Genomic DNA, 22,938 nt, shown 5'->3' on the forward strand with positions numbered 1-22,938 from the left:
CACTATACGCCCTCGCTCAAAGTCCGTCAACTGCACATACGGTTCACGTCCAGGCTGTCGCGGCATGCTACCAGTGTTAAAGACTGCGATGGAGCTCCGTATGCCACGGCAAACTGGCTGACACTGACGGCGGCGGTGCACAAATGCTGCGCAGCTAGCGCCATTCGACGGCCAACACCGCGGTTCCTGGTGTGTCTGCTGTGCCGTGCGTGTGATCATTGCTTGTACAGCCCTCTCGCAGTGTCCGGAGCAAGTATGGTGGGTCTGACACACCGGTGTCAATGTGTTCTTTTTTACATTTCCAGGAGTGTAGGTGAGGCTGGCCTCCCACATCGGCCGGCGTCTTGTGTCGAATCGCGACCAGCACGGAACGTGGTGCACCGTTCCACAACGGCGGTTTTCGACAGACATGCTGCCCATACACGCTCTTCGTTTTCCGATGCATGTCTGCCGGTGTTTGTCCTTGGGCCTGTCCGGGCGCATTTGGTAATAACGTCGCCATAGTTCACGTTTCCGTATTTAGCGCACGCGCGTCGGAAAAGCACGAATGCCGGTCTGATCCCTTGTTCACATAACGGTGGTTACATACCTGCATCCAAGTCCCGCTACGTTGCATATAGGCTGCAGTCCCACCGTCAAACGGGAACTTTTTGATCGCTACTTGTATTACAGGCTTCATTGCAAATATCCATAATTGGTTACTACTGAAGTTTCAATCGTAAGAAATGATCATCTTCATACCTGAAAATTAAATAATACTTATGATCGAAAGTAATAATATGCCTCATTTTAAATTTAGGTTGCTTTGGGTCTAAGCTAATAATTGAGTACGAATATTTGCAACTGAGGCTATAATAACAAATATTTTTAAAAATCTTGCCTCCCCCAGAACTTACTTACTTCAATTGATATGTTCGATTCCATATAAATTTCGGCCTGACTGGAGTTAATTTTTATATTTAAATTATATATTCCACATCTAACGATGATTTTGCCTATATTTCATCATCAAAACACTATTTTCCTGATAATATGATTTTATTTTTCATATCGATGCATTTAACAACATCGATCTTGAATCACGAAAATTAGTAATCACAGTTATTAACTTAAATGAGCCAAAAACCACTTTACAAAGAATCTCATTTATTATGCTGTAGTTTTCATGTAAACAAAATTGATATTTTATTTTTTTTCAGATGTTACTATCGATAATTCAAATGACAAATATACAACGACAACAGGCTGATAGTTTTTATATTGTCAAAATTTGCAATTTTCAACCTTCACTATTAATTATTAGACGCATAAATCTTAATATAAATAATTATTGCCAGAAAACATTATGTGAATTGTACCTGAAAAGTAATTTCAATTAAGACAGTGGCAATAAAATTCATTTGAGCTACAAAGTGTTCTAGAAGGATCTGGAAGCTATGTATGTAATAGTTACAGGAAGTTTAGGCAATAAACGCGCTATAACAGTTTCTGTTGTTGTCGAGATTGGTTATGTAATTATCAAGTCCTTTGGGTTGTTGTGAAATGTTGCACAATGGATTTACTTAACAAGTGGTGTTGTACGAAGTGTCAAGAATATTTACGAATAAATACCGATTATGTTAAAAAGCAAAAGTGTTCCAGCGACTTTCACTGAAACAGAAAACCTTGGACCTATTATCTGGAAAGCATAAACAAGAACCGACACCCTAGACAACGACGCACCCATGGCAAGACGTGTAAATTTTACATTATAATGTTTCTGGCCTTATGAAATTATATAAACGTTGACAACACTAGAATAGTTAGTTCAATGTAGGATATTTACTTCCTGTACACATACGAACATTTTGATAGTAAGAGACATACAAACTGAAATTTCCGCCTCAGTATCCTAGCACGCCGTTAGAGGAGCCAAGACAAAATAGTGTCAGTAGCGGAAGTGTTAAGCTGCGTCAGACGAACTCAAATGAGACTTTTAGCCGTCTAGATTTGCCTGACACAGCAGTAAAATTTATACTGGTGCTGAAGAGAATAGTTTAACATTGAGAGTGAGAAAATAACATGAAAAAAGTGTTGGTTTCTGCACGAACTGAACCCGTGTCTACAAATTACAATTCTATGCTTTACACCACTCGCCCAGAATGAAGTTAGGACAGTTGCCCTTCAAAAACTCCACACAGTCTACACTTGCACAATACGCTGCACATAATTTCAAAGAAAAATTCTGACATTTTAAATTCGGTAATCTGTGGCAAATGATTCACTTCACATTATTTATTTGTATAGAACATGATCTGCACTTCCTAAAACCACTTTGATATTCACCTAAACTACTCTCCTGTGTAGTTTCTACTCTGTCTAGTATAATCTTGTAAAATATGCTATATGCAACTGGCTGCAAAGAAATTCCTCTGTTGTTGTTAACATCTTGTTTATTGACTTTCTTTTTTAGTGGATGTATCGAGACCACCTTCCACTCTCCTGGGAGTTTTTGTGTTTCCCGAGTTATCTCAAAGATCAATTTTAGCTCTTTTTCATTTTTGGCTGAGACCGTATGGAAAGGTCCGCTGTATTTTGAATAGATAAACAGTCTTGGCTGCAAACCAGGCTTTATTGTTTTATGTTTTGGCAATAATGCGTTTCACCTTATTTAAAGCATCTTCAGACTGGCTAGCACAACAGGTGTTAAACACGTAAGCTGCCGTCCATGCAGATGTCGTAGCAGGCAAACACCGTTGTCGTAGAGTCTTCTCCAACAAGCTTTATTAGGTTTTAATAACTTCTTCAATTTCTTTGTTAGTTGGGATGAATTATCTTCTGTATTTTCATGAGCATTTAAGTGTTCGAGCTTATGGACTGGCTCTGGACAGTTAAGAAGCTGATCAAAATATTTTGCAAGTGCTTCGAAATGTTCAGCGTTATGTAAGCCTCGCCCCACGTCCCTCTGTTGTTACATTAACATAGGAAGTTCATCTGCCTAACTCTAAAATCGCACTTTCTCCTCCAAAGATCTCCTGGAAAATTACCTCTTTCGCAGGTCATCAACAGAAAACACATTCATACTAAATTTCCTCGTATGCTCGCTTGTTTTAACAGCATTAGCCTAATTACAGTATTTTGACTTACCAGGAAGTGCAAAACTGGTAAGCAGGCATGGCTAGAGGACAAATGTAAGGACGTAGAGGCTTGTCTCACTAGGGGTAAGATAGATGCAGCCTACAGGAAAATTAAAGAGACCTTTGGAGAAAAGAGAGCCACTTGTATGAATATCAAGAGCTCAGATGGAAACCCAGTTCTAAGCAAAGAGGGGAAAGCAGAACGGTGGAAGGAGTATATAGAGGGTCCGTACAAGGGCGATGTTCTTGAGGACAATATTATGGAAATGGAAGAGGATGTAGATGAAGATGAAATGGGAGATACGATACTGCGTGAAGAGTTTGACAGAGCACTGAAAGACCTAAGTCGAAACAAGGCCCTGGGAGTAGATCACATTCCATTAGAACTACTGACGGCCTTGGGAGAGCCAGTCCTGACAAAACTCTACCATCTGGTGAGCAAGATGTACGAGACAGGCGAAATACGCTCAGACTTCAAGAAGAATATAATAATTCCAATCCCAAAGAAGGCAAGTGTTGACAGATGTGAAAATTACCGAACTATCAGTTTAATAAGTCACAGCTGCAAAATACTAACGCGAATTCTTTACAGACGAATGGAAAAACTGGTAGAAGCCGACCTCGGGGAAGATCAGTTTGGATTCCGTAGAAATGTTGGAACATGTGAGGCAACACTGACCTTACGACTCATCTTAGAAGTAAGATTAAGGAAAGGCAAACCTACGTTTCTAGCATTTGTAGACTTAGAGAAAGCTTTTGACAATGTTGACTGGAATACTCTCTTTCAAATTCTAAAAGTGGCAGGAGTAAAATACAGAGGGCGTATGGCTATTTACAATTTGTACAGAAACCAGATGGCAGTTATAAGAGTCGAGGGGCATGAAAGGGAAGCAGTGGTTGGGAAGGGAGTGAGACAGAGTTGTAGCCTCTCCCCGATGTTATTCAATCTGTATATTGAGCAAGCAGTAAAGGAAACAAAAGAAAAGTTCGGAGTAGCCATTAAAATCCATGGAGAAGAAATGAAAACTTTTAGGTTCGCCGATGACATTGTAATTCTGTCAGAGACAGCAAAGGACTTGGAAGAACAGTTGAACGGAATGGACAGGGTCTTGAAAGGAGGATATAAGATGAACATCAACAAAAGCAAAACGAGGATAATCGAATGTAGTCGAATTAAGTCGGGTGATGCTGAGGGAATTAGATTAGCGAATGAGACACTTAAAGCGGTAAAGGAGTTTTGCTATTTGGGGAGCAAAATAACTGATGATGGTCGAAGTAGAGAGGATATAAAATGTAGACTGGCAATGGCAAGGAAAGCGTTTCTGAAGAAGAGAAATTTTGTTAACATCGAGTATAGATTTAAGTGTCAGGAAGTCGTTTCTGAATGTATTTGTATGGAGTGTAGCCATGTATGGAAGTGAAACATGGACAATAAATACACTCCTGGAAATGTAAAAAAGAACACATTGACACCGGTGTGTCAGACCCACCATACTTGCTCCGGACACTGCGAGAGGGCTGTACAAGCAATGATCACACGCACGGCACAGCGGACACACCAGGACCCGCGGTGTTGGCCGTCGAATGGCGCTAGCTGCGCAGCATTTGTGCACCGCCGCCGTCAGTGTCAGCCAGTTTGCCGTGGCATACGGAGCTCCATCGCAGTCTTTAACACTGGTAGCATGCCGCGACAGCGTGGACGTGTACCGTATGTGCAGTTGACGGACTTTGAGCGAGGGCGTATATTGGGCATGCGGGAGGCCGGGTGGACGTACCGCCGAATTGCTCAACACGTGGGGCGTGAGGTCTCCACAGTACATCGATGTTGTCGCCAGTGGTCGGCGGAAGGTGCACGTGCCCGTCGACCTGGGACCGGACCGCAGCTACGCACGGATGCACGTCAAGCCCGTAGGATCCTACGCAGTGCCGTAGGGGACCGCACCGCCACTTCCCAGCAAATTAGGGACACTGTTGCTCCTGGGGTATCGGCGAGGACCATTCGCAACCGTCTCCATGAAGCTGGGCTACGGTCCCGCACACCGTTAGGCCGTCTTCCGCTCACGCCCCAACATCGTGCAGCCCGCCTCCAGTGGTGTCGCGACAGGCGTGAATGGAGGGACGAATGGAGACGTGTCGTCTTCAGCGATGAGAGTCGCTTCTGCCTTGGTGCCAATGATGGTCGTATGCGTGTTTGGCGCCGTGCAGGTGAGCGCCACAATCAGGACTGCATACGACCGAGGCACACAGGGCCAACACCCGGCATCATGGTGTGGGGAGCGATCTCCTACACTGGCCGTACACCACTGGTGATCGTCGAGGGGACACTGAATAGTGCACAGTACATCCAAACCGTCATCGAACCCATCGTTCTACCATTCCTAGACCAGCAAGGGAACTTGCTGTTCCAACAGGACAATGCACGTCCGCATGTATCCCGTGCCACCCAACGTGCTCTAGAAGGTGTAAGTCAACTACCCTGGCCAGCAAGATCTCCGGATCTGTCCCCCATTGAGCATGTTTGGGACTGGATGAAGCGTCGTCTCACGCGGTCTGCACGTCCAGCACGAACGCTGGTGCAACTGAGGCGCCAGGTGGAAATGGCATGGCAAGCCGTTCCACAGGACTACATCCAGCATCTCTACGATCGTCTCCATGGGAGAATAGCAGCCTGCATTGCTGCGAAAGGTGGATATACACTGTACTAGTGCCGACATTGTGCATGCTCTGTTGCCTGTGTCTATGTGCCTGTGGTTCTGTCAGTGTGATCATGTGATGTATCTGACCCCAGGAATGTGTCAATAAAGTTTCCCCTTCCTGGGACAATGAATTCACGGTGTTCTTATTTCAATTTCCAGGAGTGTAGTTTGGACAAGAAGAGAATAGAAGCTTTCGAAATGTGGTGCTACAGAAGAATGTTGAAGATTAGGTGGGTAGATCACGTAACTAATGAGGAGCTATTGAATAGGATTGGGGAGAAGAGAAGTTTGTGGCACAACTTGACTAGAAGAAGGGATCGGTTGGTAGGACATGTCCTGAGGCATCAAGGGATCACAAATTTAGCATTGGAGGGCAGCGTGGAGGGTAAAAATCGTAGAGGGAGACCAACAGATGAATACACTAAGCATATTCAGAAGGATGTAGGTTGCAGTAGGTACTGGGAGATGAAGGAGCTTGCGCAGGATAGAGTAGCATGGAGAGCTGCATCAAACCAGTCTCAGGACTGAACACCACAACAACAACAACAACAACCTAATTACAGTATTTTGACTTACCAGGGTAGTAAATGTAACTAAATCCAATACATTAATTTTACATAACATAAATTAAACTGTTATTTTTAAATTTTATACTTAATAGTTTAACATTGTGAAGAATAAAATGAAATGAAAAAAAGATAATAATATTGGTATCAGCCTCAATCAAACCCATGTCCCTCAATTACCAGTCTGTGCCTCATCCCACTCGCCCACTGTTCCGTCACGACAAGGGTTCTTTCAAAAGTGCACATACACTACTCTAGCTCAATGCGCTACACGCAGTTTCAAAGAAAAATGCTGACTAGTTACTGTAGAACTCGTCGCGCCGGAAGAGTTGACGTCACAACAGAGCATACGCACTACAAAACAGACAGCTGCGTCGCTTGCTGTTTTTAGTTGAACGTTTCGCGTCAGACAGTCGCTTTAGTAATCGACACTGGTTTCTAGGCGGAGAGAGCGCTACGAAACATGTTTTCGTCCGTTATATTTGCATATCAGCATGCATTCGAAGAGTAATGCCGTAATTTTAATGCGATTTCCGGTTCACGTTCGAAGAGAAATGACATAATTTTAGTGCGATATGTACAATAGGCTATAGGATATTAGAACATGATTACCGACTGCCACAGCATGAACGTAACTCTATTTCGCTGGAGTTGATAGTTAAAATTTTATGAGTACCTCTCATATGCAGGGTGTAAAAAGCTACACATATAAAATTTTAGTGCGTTTAAGGGCGATAAACAGAAACACTGTTTTATGTCACTAAAATGTCACAGGTGCGCCGTTTTCCCACTACAAGTCTATGAAGGTTAAGACGGTGTTGAAACTCCCGTGTAATAAATATTGTTAAACAGATGTCGCTGAAAATGTCGTCCGTTTACATCAATGAAAATCTGGCATCTGATAGTCTGAGAAGCTGAAAACAACGAGGCGTTTCACGAATAACGACAGCTGCTTCAGCCAAATGGGCAACCAGCTCTCCTAGAGCGTCTGTCACTGTACATCCACCACCGATTCATCTCCCCTCACTAAAAGAAATCCACAGGAGGTCACCAACGACTGGGCGGTAACTGAAAAGAAAAGTTTCATACATGCGGAATTGGTACGACTATGTTTTACAGTGGTGCTATGAGTTTCTGAAACAACGGAACCAATGAACAGGAAGTTCAAAAATCAAAGGAAGAGAAAGGCTAAAGCTTAAAGCTTAACATATCGTAGAGACGAGAATATTAAAGGGAGGATGAGCAAACGCTCGAACTAAAAAAGCACACGACAAAGAATCGCATGTGGTCTTTTCAGATAAGTTAACTTTTTATTTGCTATAATCGATTTAGGAAATTACTGAAGCACTAAGTATAGATTTCCGAGCAGTATTCTGAAACACACTCCTCGAGAACACTAGTCGTGTGGCATAACTACATAGCTTTTTAATATTTTTTCTGATCCTGTTTTCTTTAATTTAAGTTGAAAATCGTGTGTCCTGAAAATTGGATTCTTGAAATCTTGTATTTGGCACCACAGTGTAGCTCGCCATGTAACCATTCACAGAAGATTTTGCGAAAGGTGTGACCGAACTAGCTGGAGCACGTCGTTTCTTATCGTCCTTGATATACGCGTGAATCTTCTGTGAATCGTTAAATGACGAGAAGCACTGTGTTACTGAATACGAGACTTCAAGAATCCTGCGTTGAACACAGACGATTTTCAAATTGGATTAAAGACAATAGAACCAGAGAACATTTTGAAAAACGTTTGATGCTTACTGTATATGTTCCTTTGACCTTTGTCGGGTGCAGTTATATTCGCCGTTGGTCCACGATCGCTCTTATCACAGGCTGTAAAAGTTTTTGTAGTCACGGCACGACTATAACGTGAAACTGCAAGTAGAGGAACTCATTCTCGTTTTGGTACGCGTATACTCGTAACTCTCTCCAAGCAGTTTCAGTGAAGTGACGCAAAACACGCCATCTGATCTGTTACTGAATGTTTCAAGGCGAGCTGCTGCTTCTCAGAAGTACCCGAACTCTTCATAAACTGTTGCTGGATGCTTGTGCTTATTGTAGTGGCTCAGACAAGTGTATTAAATACGTGAAAAAATGATAGTGTATGAAACGATGTTTCACTATTAAAACGGCCGACATCCACTGCAAAGTAATTCGCGCTTTATAAAAGTGTGAGTAGTGTCGAAGTGTGAGTAATGCCTTTCCATTCTTAGAAATTAGAAAGGTCAGCGTTGGCCGTAATATTGGTGGTTTATTCATAGCAAAATCGATTTTCAATCACATAGTGATCATCTTCAGTGCTGTGGTGTACAAATTAAACTCATAGGCACTGGCGTCAAGTTATTATCAGTAACCAAAGCTAAGAAACTATCATTCTATATAGCTAATGTATTTCTTGTTTTTGTGACGTTTCAGGTGGATGAAAGACCTCTTCGTTCTGGGTTCTAAAAAGGATCTTGAAGTGGATGACTTATACGATACTCTTGATGGAGACTTCTCTGAAGATCTTGGCCAGAAACTGGAAGAGTGAGTACCTTCATCATAATGACTCTAAAACAAAAAACAAAAAATATGCACCACGAAGAAACCATCCCAATGGGACGGAAATCGGTAGGTGTTACGTACACGTACAGACAAAGAAATGATTACAGTTTCAGAAAAATTGGATGATTTGTTCAAGAGAAAGATCTTCACAAACTGACCAAGTTAATAACGTGTTGTTCCACCTCTGGCTTACGCAAGCAGTTCTGTCCAACTAGCGCGTTAGATTGTCGACATACCGAGCTGGTTGGAAGGTTCAAATGGCTCTGAGCACTATGGGACTTAACATCTATGGTCATCAGTCCCCTAGAACTTACAACTACTTAAACCTAACTAACCTAAGGACATCACACAACACCCAGTCATCACGAGGCAGAGAAAATCACTGGCCCCGCCGGGAATCGAACCCGGGAACCCGGGCGCGGGAAGCGAGAACGCTACCGCACGACCACGAGCTGCGGACCTGGTTGGAAGGCCCTGCCCGTAATGCTCCAAACGTTTTCAGTTGGGGAGGGATCCGGTGACCTTACTCACGAAGGTAGGGCTTGACAAGCACGAAGACAAATAGTGCAAAGTGTCGCCATGTGTGGGCAGGCGTTATCTAGCTGAAATATAAGCCCAGGATGGCTTGCCACGAAGGCCAACAAAAATGGGGCGTAGAGTAACGTGGACGTACCGCTGTGTTGTAAGTGTGCCGTGAATGACAATCAAAGAGATCCTGCTGTGAAAAGAAACGTTACCCCAGACTGATGTGTCGGCAGCTGGACAAACACCTTGTAGACAGAGGTGGCTTAATGCACGCTAGACTAACGCAGACGGGCGTGAAGTACTGGAACAGGATACGTAATTAATGCTATGAAGAAAAGAACGGAGTTTCTCATATACTTATCTTTAATGTCTTCTTGTACATCTCTATGGTGAACACAAGTGAGACTCTAATTACAATCACTGTAAGGCTAATGGCGCCTTGCTAGTTCGTAGCCATTAACTTAGCTGAAGGCTATTCTGTCTCTCGGCTAATGAGAGAGAAAGGCTTCGTACATCTAGTCGCTAGCTCTGTCGTCCGTACAACTGGGCTGAGTTCGAGTCAGTCTCTCGAGACCTGCCTTGTGGTGGCGCTAGGTTTGCGATCACACAGTGGCGACACGCGGGTCCGACATGTACTACAGGACCGCGGCCGATTTAAGCTACCACCTAGGACGTGTGGTGTCTGGCTGTGACACCACATTCCTCCCCCGCAAATCGGCGAACGGTCGTGAGATAAGGCTTCCGCCCGCCGTGGGGAGGACCCCATGTTGACGAATGCGATGAGGTGGGGAGCCTAACAACAGGCGAGGCTGTGCCACCCGCACCCGGCCATTCGGTCCGAGGGGAGCTAGGAAACGCCTGCAAACCTAGTCCAGGGTGCACGTCAACATGAGGTGTATGCGCACGTAAGGAGACAAGAGGGGCCGAAGGGTCGACCTCCATGTGGTCGGAGCACCCGACGGGCGATGACGACATCTGGTCCGGAGCGGGCAAGAGGTCCATGGCGGAGGACAGCTGGGAAGCGATCGGCGGCGCGTGACCCAGGGAGGCGCGTGGCGGCTGCAGCGAAGCGTCCACTGCGGGCGGCGCCGGAGGCGGCTGCGGCGGCGGCGCGACGCCATGAGGCAAAATGGAAGGCAGCGTCGGTAACACCTGGGGATGAGGCGAGCCAGTAGATGGGTCCCCAGGGCGCTGACCTGACGGCTCCGTCGCTGAAAGCAGACGGGGAGCGGCAGAACCCGGGCGACGACAGAGGCGCAGCTGATTGAGATGCCGACGCACCTCACCAGAGGCCCCCAAAACCAAATACATCGCGCGGCCGAGGCAGCGAAGAATGCGCCCTGCGAGCCAACGCCGTGAACCGCGATAGGTGCGATAGAAGACAACGTCGCCAGGAGCAAAAGCAGGAGTCTGCCGCTGCACAGGAACCTGATGCGGCGGATGCAGCAAAGACATCAAGGTTTGATGAGAACGACCATGGAGCAACTCAGCCGGCGAGCGACCATCGCGGGGCTGAGAGCGATACGAGGACAAAAAGAGCAATAATGCGTCCTCCCGAGAATGCGACTCTTTCAATTTCGACATCTGTGACTTGAAAGTCCGGACCAATCGTTCCGCGGCACCGTTTGACTGAGGCGAAAACGGCGCGGACGTCAGATGTTGAATACCATTGGCCTTGCAGAAGGACTGAAATTCTGCGGACATGAATTGTGGGCCATTGTCGGAAACAATAGTCTGCGGAAGACCTTCAATGCAAAAGATAGCAGACAAGGCTTGGATTGTGGCAGAAGACGTCGTGGAAGACATCCGGACAACAAAAGGAAAATTACTGAAAGCATCGACCACAACCAACCAACGAGCATTCCAGAATGGACCAGCAAAATCGATGTGCAAGCGTTGCCAAGGGGAAGTGGCTTTCGCCCATGCAAAGAAATTCCGCGGCGGTGCGGATTGTTGTTCGGCACACGCCACGCAAGAGGAGCACATATTCGTAATCGCAGCATCGATTCCGAACCAAGTACAGTGCTGACGAGCAAGTTGTTTCGTACGCACTATACCCCAATGTCCGTGGTGAAGAAGCCGTAAGACAGAGGACTGTAACGAACGTGGTACCACGACTCTAGACTGATCATTATCAGAACGCAACAACAAAACACCACGTCGTACAAAAAGTCTCTCCCTGTGAGCAAAAAATCGGCGAACCAACGGATCCTCGATCCGTGACTTGGACAGGGGCCATTGCGTAGCAACAAAATGCAAAACGGGAGCAAGGACAGGGTCAGCAGCTGTGGCTGTAGCTACACGACGAAAATCAATCGGAAATGATTCGACCACGTCATCGGTTTCCGCATCAATGAACATCCAAGCAAGGTCGGAAGAATCGAATGCTTTATCCTCAGCAACAGGCAAACGGGACAACGCATCAGCGTTTCCGTGCTTAGCAGTGGACCGATACAAGATATCGTAGCGGTACTGCGAGAGGAAAAGAGACCAGCGAATGAATTTCTGCGCCGTACGCAGAGGTACCGGCTTGTTCGGATGAAAAAGCGATGTCAAAGGTTTGTGGTCCATGATGATGGTAAAGTGACGACCATACAAGAAATCGTGGAACTTAGTAACACCAAACACGAGAGCTAAAGCCTCTTTCTCTATCTGTGAATAATTTCTTTGCGCAGATGAGAGCAATTTTGACGCAAAGGCAATAGGGCGATCATGCGATCCATCTTTGTGCGCAAGCACAGCACCGATCCCGAAATCCGATGCATCTACCATCAACAAAAGGGGTTTCTGGGGATCGAACGGCGTAAGGCAAGTATTTGAAAGTAACGCCGATTTCAACTGGCGAAAGGCGCGTTCGCATTCCGTCGTCCAGACGAACGCAACACCTTTACGGCGTAAGCGATGAAGCGGAGCTGAAATGGAAGAAGCATTGCGCAGAAATTTATGATAATAATTTATTTTACCCAGCACACTCTGCAGCTGTTTCAAGTTCTGCGGTGACGGCAAATCCTGTATGGCACGGAGGTGCTCTGCACTCGGATGGATGCCCTGGGCATTTATTACATGGCCCAGGTAGGGTAAATCCCGAGCAAAAAACACACATTTGTCCTTCCTCAAGCGAAGACCATTTTGTCGCAAGACCTGAAATAATGTTCGGAGATTTGCAAATGTTCGGCTTCTGTCTTTCCGGAGATCACAATATCGTCCAGATAGTTCGCAGCAGTAGGGACCGACGCACAAACAGTTTGTAAATATTGCTGAAACAATGGAGGTGCGGACGCACACCCGAATGGCAGTCTTTTGAAGCGATACAAACCAAGATGCGTGTTTACCACCAAGACGCGCTGGGATTCTTCGTCCACAGGTATTTGCAAGTACGCATCTGCTAGGTCCAACTTTGAAAAACATTTTCCCGGGCACAGTTTGTCAAAAAGATCTTCCGGGCGGGGCAAAGGAAAAGTTGCACTCACAAGTTGTGGATTCACAGTTGCCTTGAAGTCCACACAAAGTCTCAATTTTCCGGAAGGTTTTGGCAAAATTACTAAGGGTGAGGCCCAGAGAGAAGCCTGCACACGTTCAATGACACCTTGAAATTCTAAATCGTTTAATGTTCTTGCGACCTCATCACGCAATGCGTGGGGAACATTGCGCGCTCCGAAAAACTTCGGTTGCGCGTTCTCTTTCAGTTCCAAATGTGCTGCATAGTTCTTAGCGCAACCAAGGCCCGGTGCAAAAATGTCTGCAAATTCCTCACATAGACTAGAAACACTGGCGGAAGGCACAGTCTGATTCACTGATAGGACCTGATTTACGATTGACATGTTAAACAACTGAAATAAATCTAAACCAAACAAGTTCACTGCAGTAGAAGAACGAAGAACGTAAACTGACACAAGTTTTGTTTGTCCCTTGTATGTTGCAAGAAGGCTGCACTGTCCTAACACTGGTATTTTCTGGCCTGAGTAACTATTGAGCTGAACATTTGCGGCACGCAACGGAGGTTTGCCCAGTTGGTTGTACGTGTCGTGATTGAGCAATGAAACTGCAGCTCCGGTATCGAGCTGGAATGGTATCACTTTGCCTGCGAAGTCTAAGTCTACAAAAAGTTTATTGTCCTGCTGACGACAAAAGCGACTGTGTTGTGCAACTGGAACAGACACTGGGACAGAATCACGTGCGACGTGACGGGACTTCCGTCGACGTCGACGCACACTTTTTGTGGAATGAACGCTGTCACCGGACGGGGTGGAATGAACTACATGAATATCCATGGGCGAAGGTTCACGAGCCTGAGTCACCTTGGTTCGATTCCGGTGCGAAGCAAAGGGCCTGGAATTGGTGTGAGTGTCTGATCTGAGCTTTTTCTGGCAAACACTTTGGACATGTCCTTTCTTATGACAGTAAAAGCAAATAGCTTGGCGTGACGGGCAATGTTCACGCGAATGTCTAGTTGCACACCGCGGGCATGATTTCACTGCATTAGCTTGCTTACGCGGCGCACGTGTTTGCGAGCTAGGCTGCCGCAGCGCTGACGGGCGCGAGGGCCGCCTAGCGTCCCGTGCAGTGGGCCCGGCGGGCCGGTTAATGTGACACACTGCCGGCGAAGTTGCAAATGAGTCCTGAGCAAAGGCAAGTGTGTCTTGCCTATCCAATATGTCTATCACTTGTTGAAGGGAGGGATTAACTAGTTTCAAAATCTGTTCCCGTATGCGAACATCAGAAACGTTCTGTGCAATGGCATCACGCACCATAGTATCTGAATAAGGAAGTCCACATTCGCATTCAAACGCACACTCCCTAGTAAGTCCTTGCAATGTCGCAACCCACTCCCTATTAGTCTGACCGGCCGTACGTCTTGTACGAAAGAACGTATACCTTTTTGCAACGACATTTACTGTTTCCTTGAAATAGGCATCTAAAGCAGACAAAAGTTCTTCGTAGGACAGAGTTGCTACGTCGCGCCGGGGAAACAACTTCACTATCACGCGGTAGGTGGACACACCGACACAAGAAAGCAAAAACGGCTGCCGCTCATTACCTTGAATTCTGTAGGCTGCTAGGTGGAAGTCGAACTGACGGGACCACTCGTGCCATGACTCGTGGGTGGCGTCAAAGGGTCTGAATTGAGGTGCAACAGCATGTTGTGGCGGCGGCAGCGATGAAGCGGCGGGGGCCGCATCGGTGTGCAGCGCACGTTGACCCTGGACGAGCTGTCCAAGAGCATCCAATAACGCCTGCGTCTGCTGATTCTGCAAGCGATAAAATTCGGACAGTACATCTGGAGATTGTGGCGAAGCCATGACACAAAGAATTTAGGGCAAAGTAAAACACAAGAGCCTTTGTAGACTCGTCGCCATGTGATGTGTCGGCAGCTGGGCCAACACCTTGTAGATAGAGGTGGCTTAATGCACGCTAGACTAACGCAGACGGGCGTGAAGTACTGGAACAGGATACGTAATTAATGCTATGAAGAAAAGAACGGAGTTTCTCATATACTTATCTTTAATGTCTTCTTGTACATCTCTATGGTGAACACAAGTGAGACTCTAATTACAATCACTGTAAGGCTAATGGCGCCTTGCTAGTTCGTAGCCATTAACTTAGCTGAAGGCTATTCTGTCTCTCGGCTAATGAGAGAGAAAGGCTTCGTACATCTAGTCGCTAGCTCTGTCGTCCGTACAACTGGGCTGAGTTCGAGTCAGTCTCTCGAGACCTGCCTTGTGGTGGCGCTAGGTTTGCGATCACACAGTGGCGACACGCGGGTCCGACATGTACTACAGGACCGCGGCCGATTTAAGTTACCACCTAGGACGTGTGGTGTCTGGCTGTGACACCACACAGACCATGACTGCTGGCTTTCGGGCCGTATGGTGGGCATCAGTTGGGTTGTTATGGCACAGCTGTCTGTGGTGTTCGCTGGTCACTGGAGTTCATTTCGAAGACGAATCTACACCAGTCAATGGAAATCCAGGCTGGAGAGGCGTGTCTCGAGTCGCCCCGGAGAGCAGTGGGGCACCAGTCTGTCGCCCACCACACGGCCTCACAACCAGGAACGATGCTCTGGAGCGCTACTTCTTTTCACAGCAGAATTGCTTTGCTCGTCATCCGCACCATCCTCACAGCACAACGGTACGTCGACGTTATTCTACGCCCCGTTTTGTTGCTCTTCGTGGCAAGCAATCCGGTGGCTACATTTCAGCAAGATAATGCCCGCGCGCACACGGCGGGAGTTTCTCCTGCTCGTCTTCGCGCTTTCCAAATCCTGCCGTGGTCAGCGAGGTCGCCGGACCTCTCCCCAATTGTAAACGTTTGGACCATTATAGCCAGGACCCTCCAAACATCGGGGATTTTGAAGATCTAAAGCGGCAGTTGGACAAAATGTGGCACATTGTCACCCAGGAGGACATCCAGCAACTCTACCAATCAATGCCAAGTCGAATAACTGCTTAGACAAGGGCCGGAGGTTGACCGACGCTTTACTGACTCGACTTGAGAAGCTCTTTCTTTGTAATACGATACAGTTTTTCTCTGAAATTGTTATCACTTATTTATCTGTACATTCACAACATACCTACCAATATCCGTCCCAATCGAACAATTCCTCCGTGGTTCGTAGTTATTTTAAAGTTTAATGGTTTGAGATACAATTGAAGCCACGTCATCGCATCAAATGATGTCTCACAATATTGTTTGGGATATTGGGATTCAGCAACGTGCAGGCAGTTCCCAACCTCCTGACGTAAAAGTTACACAGATCTTGAAGGATTCTAAATTGAATACTTTGAGGTGACGAAAAAATAGAAGGAATTATAGGCTATGCGAGGTGCTGAATGTGCAATGCGTGGAAAATACTTGTTTATAAATAAAGTTGTTTCGTTTCGTAGCAAACAAGTGCCTGCCGCATCGATGTCGACGGCAGTACCTTGAAAAACGCAGCACGAGACGGATAAGGCAGGCCACCATTAATACACTGGTGTGCAAAACTTAAGGACGAATGTAACTTTCGCTTGATTTGTCATTGCCAAGTAACATAGCTTGATGAAACTTGAACCATACATAGAAAGAACTACAGTTTAGTGTAATATAGTATAATGGTATAGTACAGTACAGTATAGAAGGTATCTGAAAGAAACACGCAGTGAGACGAACAGAAATAATCCTTTATTCAAAAACAATGATTACACTGTAGTCTTCGCGATTTATGGTGGACCCCAGGATTATTTATTTATTTATTTATTCTTTATATTACAGCCGATTATCTGAAAAGCTAAAATAGGGCATACAAATCATATTTTCTTGGATGATAATAAATTTTTCCATTAACCATTTATTGACCTACTTAATTAAAAAAAACTATTGCTATAAAGGTGCTAAAACTACAACTACTTCACTACTATAATCTACAATAAAACCTTTTATATCAGTTACACAGCTACTGGTGCTACTGTTAGCACAACAGAATCACTTCTGTTTTTGTTCACTTATTATGGCGCATTTAACGCGTAGAAGATTGTTTCCGGTACTGGATCCGCGCTCATACTACCGCGGTCGACAGCCATTGTCTGCTGGATTCCTTGGTCATAGGACAGTTCGTAAGCAGCGTTTCCACTATAGCGCGCAAGTCCACGATTCACTGTTACGTGTTAGAATCTACACTACCGCGATCTTGCACCAACGGAATGTAAATTGTTGAGCAACCATTTCATACAGTGGTCGCCGACTTCAGTTGTCTTCCCTCGGTAACTGCAGAGTACATTTAGGTGACAAAAGTCGTGCGATACGTCTTTATACCTCCTTTTCCCCGGCGTAGCGCAGCAACCCGACGTGTCGTGGACTTAACGAGTCATTGGAAGTTCCCTGCAGAAAAACTGAGCCATGCTGCTTCTGACCTCTGGGTTGTGTCCCACAAACGTTGGATGGGGTTCGTGAAGGGCAATCTGGCTGGCCAAATCACTCGCTCGAATTGTCTAGAATGCACTTCAAGCGAACGGCGAACAATTGCGGTCCAGTGACACGGCTCCTTGTCATCCATAAAAATGCCACCGTTGTTTGGGAACGTGAATGGCTGCAAATGGTCTCCACGTAACGGGACATAAACATTTCTAGTCAATGGTCGGTTCACTTGCACCAGAGGACACAGTAGTCCATTCCATGTAAACACAGCCCGTACCGTTATGGAGCCACCACCATCTTGCACAGTGCCTTGTTGACAACCTAGGTCCATGGCTTTGTGGGGTCTGCGCCACACACGATCCCTACCGTCAGCTCTTACCAACTGAAATCGGGAATCATCTGACTTGGTCACTGTGTCTCGGTTGTCGAGGGTCCAGCCGACATCGTCAGGAGCCTAGAAGAGGCACTGCAGGCGACTTCCTGATGTCAGCAAAGCTACCCGTCTCGGTCGCCCCGCCACAGCCCATTAACGCAAGATTTCGCCGCACTGACCTAACGGATACGTCCGTCGTACGTCCCACATTGGCTTCTGCGGTTGCGTCACGCAGTGTTGCTTGTCTGCTAGCACTGACAACTGTACGCAAACGGCGCTGCTCTCGGTCGTTAAGTGAAGGCCTTCGGCCACTGCGTTGTCCGTGGCGAGAGGTGACGCCCGAATTTTGCTATTCTGTGCACACTCTTGACACTGTGGGTCTCGGAACGTTGAATTCCCTAACGATTTCCGAAATGAAATGACGCATGCGTCGAGCTCCAACTAGTATTCCGCGTTCAGAGTGCTAATTTCCGTCGTTCGGCCGTAATCACGTCAGAGACCTTTTCACATGAATCACCTGAGTAGAAATGTCAGCTCCGGCATTACACTACCCTTTTACACCTTGTGTAACATGGTAAGTCTTGTAGGCGATGATGTCTCTGTCGACGAAACTTTCCAGTCCAGACACGTTTGGAACACCTCTTCCTCCTCGTACAATGGCCACTGTCAGCCATCCATTGCCATGGGTAAAGGTATCGTTGATGTCGATGCTGAAGTTCAGTTTACATCCACAAAATACTGCAGGTCCATCTAGAAGGGCGCGTGCGGCGACAGATGTAATTGTGTTCTTCTTCTTGTCGGCGGCAGATGTTGTCATTTCGACGTCTTCTATAGTTTTGTATATTGTCTGTCTTGCACGTCGCAAGGAATAGAAAAGCAACTGGAATCACTCAACAGAGGAAAGTCCACTGGACGTGACGGGATACCAATTCGATTCTACACAGAGTACGCGAAAGAACTTGCCCCCCTTCTAACAGCCGTGTACCGCAAGTCTCTAGAGGAACGGAGGGTTCCAAATGATTGGAAAAGAGCACAGGTAGTCCCAGTCTTCAAGAAGGGTCGTCGAGCAGATGCGCAAAACTATAGACATATATCTCTGACGTCGATCTGTTGTAGAATTTTAGAACATGTTTTTGCTCGAGTATCATGTCGTTTTTGGAAACCCAGAATCTACTATGTAGGAATCAACATGGATTCCGGAAACAGCGATCGTGTGAGACCCAACTCGCGTTATTTGTTCATGAGACCCAGAAAATATTAGATACAGGCTCCCAGGTAGATGCTATTTTTCTTGACTTCCGGAAGGCGTTCGATACAGTTCCGCACTGTCGCCTGATAAACAAAGTAAGAGCCTACGGAATATCAGACCAGCTGTGTGGCTGGATTGAAGAGTTTTTAGCAAACAGAACACAGCATGTTGTTATCAATGGAGAGACGTCTACAGACGTTAAGGTAACCTCTGGCGTGCCACAGGGGAGTGTTATGGGACCATTGCTTTTCACAATATATATATAAATGACCTAGTAGATAGTGTCGGAAGTTCCAAGCGGCTTTTCGCGGATGATGCTGTAGTATACAGAGAAGTTGCAGCATTACAAAATTGTAGCGAAATGCAGGAAGATCTGCAGCGGATAGGCACTTGGTGCAGGGAGTGGCAACTGTCCCTTAACATAGACAAATGTAATGTATTGCGAATACATAGAAAGAAGGATCCTTTATTGTATGATTATATGATAGCGGAACAAACACTGGTAGCAGTTACTTCTGTAAAATATCTGGGAGTAAGCGTGCGGAACGATTTGAAGTGGAATGATGATATAAAATTAATTGTTGGTAAGGCGGGTACCAGGTTGAGGTTCATTGGGAGAGTGCTTAGAAAATGTAGTCCATCAACAAAGGAGGTGGCTTACAAAACACTCGTTTGACCTATACTTGAGAATTGCTCATCAGTGTGGGATCCGTACCAGATCAGGTTGACGGAGGAGGTAGAGAAGATCCAAAGAAGAGCGGCGCGTTTCGTCACAGGGTTATTTGGTAACCGTGATAGCGTTACGGAGATGTTTAATAAATTCAAGTGGCAGACTCTGCAAGAGAGGCGCTCTGCATCGCGGTGTAGCTTGCTCGCCAGGTTTCGAGAGGGTGCGTTTCTGGATGAGGTATCGAGTATATTGCTTCCCTCTACTTATACCTCCCGAGGAGATCACGAATGTAAAATTAGAGAGATTAGAGCGCGCACGGAGGCTTTCAGACAGTCGTTCTTCCCGCGAACCATACGCGACTGGAACAGGAAAGGGAGGTAATGACAGTGGCACGTAAGGTACCCTCCGCCACACACCGTTGGGTGGCTTGCGGAGTATGAATGTAGATGTAGATGTAGATGTGTAAGCGACAGTGCCGCCATCTGTATACCTGCATATCGGTATTGCACGACTTTTGTTAACCCAGTGTATGTCGTCTCGCTGGAATGTCAGCACGCTGACTTGCGGTTCAACGCACCGTGGAGGTTTCCTTGGCGTTCCTCCATACTCCGGCTGCAGTATCGCCCAAGGTGCTCCAGGCAGACTCCCTCGTCATTGCTGTCCGCAGCTCGTGCTTCTAGTGGCTAGCGTTGCCACCTCTGAGTCACGGGGTCCCGGGTTGGGGATTTTCTCTGCCCGGGGACTGGGTGCTTGCGTTGTCCTTGTCATTTCATCGTCGTCATCATTCGTGACAGTGGCTACATTGGACTGCATAAAAAATAGGTTGTGTAAAAAAAATTGGGACTTTGTACGGGCGCTGATGACCGCACAGTTGAAAGCCCCACAAACCTACCATCGTCGTCGTCAGCGCTGCTTTGGAACCTGACGTCCTTAACGCCTGACAACCGTTGCCTGCCGCGTCTGCGCACTCCCTCACTACGTGCGGTGGAATGCCCACACTGTCGCAGGTGCAAGTGTTTATTATTCGTGTGTCTTTTTGTTTTGGACAGATCTGTAACACACGGGCGGTGACCGGTGAGGTAATATATCAGTCAACTCAACGAGTTAATGAATGCCATTTTTAGTCTCTCCCTAATGTTAGGGCGTAAGTTCGCATATTGTTCTTCCTGTGCCTGGAGTGTCCCATTCATCCTACCGTAGTCGTAATATGCGATCTTTTATTAACCTTTTCGTATTGGCCTCAGTTCCAAGTACTCTTATTATTTCCATTTCATTGCCTTTTTCAACCAATAAATGGCACCCCTTTTCCTAATTTCCAAGTGCAATGGGCATATTCCTAGAATTACGAACGATGCATCACTGGGGGAGGTGCAGTAGGCGCCCGTTAACCTCAGTAACACTCTTTCTTGAAGTCTTCTGACTTACGAGGCTGCCTTCACAGCCTGCAGTCTGTGAGTCCAAATGCTCGTCAAATATCCTATGACTCACGTTAATATCGATTTGTAGAAAGCTCTGATTGTTTTCAAGAGAAGCCGAAATAGCCTGTCTGCTGTGGTTATGATGTTGTTCATCACATTAGTACCTTTTCTGCCTGCCTCCTCCATATGATGTGCAAAGTTACGACGTTCGTCCAGGAACACTTCTAGATGCACTACACGATCAAAAGTATCCGGACACCTGGCTGAAAATGACATAGAAGTTTGTGGCGCCCTCCATCTGTAATGCTGGAATTCAGTATGGCGTTGGCCCACCCTTAGCCTTGATGACAGCTTCCACTCTCGCAGGCATACGCTCAATCAGGTACTGGAAGGTTTCTTGGGGAATGGCAGCCCATTCTTCACGGAGTGCTGCACTAAGGAGAGCTATCGATGTCGGTCGGTGTGAGGCCTGGCACGAAACCGGCGTTCCAAAACATCCCAAAGGTGTTCTATAGGATTCAGGTCAGCACTCTGTGCAGGCCAGTTCATTACAAGGATGTTATTGTCGTGCAACCACTCCGCCACAGGCCGTGTATTATGAACAGGTGCTCGATTGTGTCGAAAGAAGCATTCGCCATCCCCGAAGTGGTCTTCAACAGTGGGAAGCAAGAAGGTGCTTAAAGCATCAATGTAGGCCTGTGCTGTGATAGTGCCACGCAAAACAACAAGGGGTGCAAGCCCCCTCCATGAAAAACACGACCACAACGTAACGACAACGCCACTGAATTGGCAGATGGCGTTCACCGGGCATTCACCATAGCCACACCCTGCCATCGGATCGCCACATTGTGTACCGTGATTGGTCACTCCACACAACGTTTTTCCACTGTTTAATCGTCCAATGTTTACGCTCCTTACACCGAGCGAGGCGTTGTTTTGCATTTACCGGCGTCATGTCTGGCTTATGAACAGCTGCTCCACCATGAAATCCAAGTTTTTCCACCTCCCGCCTAACTGTCATAGTACTTGCAGTGGATTCTGATAAACTTTGGAATTCCTCTGTGATAGTCTGGATAGATGTCTGCCTATTATACATTACGCCCTCTTCAACTGTCGGCGGTCTCCGTCAGTCGACAGACGAGGTCGGCCTTTACGCTTTTGTGCTGTACGTGTCGCTTCACGTTTCCACTTCACTATCACGTCGGAAAGTGTACCTAGGGATGTTTAGGAGTGTGGAAATCTCGCGTACAGATGTATGACACAAGTGACACCCAATCACCTGACCACGTTCGAAGTCCGTGAGTTTCACGGAGCTCATTCTGCTCTCTCACGATGTCTAATGACTACTCAGGTTGCTGTTATGGAGTACCTGGCAGTAGGTGGGAGCACAATTCACCTAATATAAAAAATGTATGTTTTTGGGGGTGTCCGGATACTTTTGATCACATAGTGTATATCGTTACTGCTTTGCTGGTAAGCGTTACATCTTTTAATTTCATTTTAGAGTTTTTTGCTAGATTCACTTTCAGCAGCAGGTACTTAATTTTGTGTCGTGCTCGTGTTAGTTTGACACTTTGTCACCAACCACATCACCAACAGACATCACGCGTGTAAATGCCAAATGACGCCTGGCTTGGTGTAAGGAGCGTAAACATTGGACGACTGAACAGTGAAAAAACGTTGTGTGGAGTGACGAATCACGGTACACAATGTGGTGATCCGATGGCAGGGTGTGGGTACGGCGAATGCCTAGTGAACGTCACCTGCCAGGGTGTGTAGTGCCAACAGTAAAATTCAGAGGCGGTGGTGTTATGGTGTGGTCGTGTTATTCATGGTGGGGGCTTGCACCCCTTGTTGTTTTGCGTGGCGCTATCACGGCACAGGCCTA

At 46.5% G+C, this 22,938-nt stretch overlaps 1 protein-coding gene across 2 annotated transcripts in view; it reads left to right on the forward strand.

Moving 5' to 3' along the window:
• Positions 1 to 22,938, forward strand: part of LOC126235665 (ATP-binding cassette sub-family C member 4-like) — a 359,166-nt gene that overhangs the window by 127,102 nt on the left and 209,126 nt on the right. For both annotated transcript variants that reach the window (XM_049944386.1, XM_049944385.1), the window contains exon 2: positions 8,794 to 8,904. In XM_049944386.1, the coding sequence (XP_049800343.1) occupies positions 8,794 to 8,904 (111 nt within the window). The remainder of the gene's footprint in view (positions 1 to 8,793; positions 8,905 to 22,938) is intronic.

This window comes from Schistocerca nitens, chromosome 2 (genome assembly GCF_023898315.1).
Source record: "Schistocerca nitens isolate TAMUIC-IGC-003100 chromosome 2, iqSchNite1.1, whole genome shotgun sequence".
Taxonomy (NCBI): Eukaryota; Metazoa; Arthropoda; class Insecta; order Orthoptera; family Acrididae; genus Schistocerca; species Schistocerca nitens.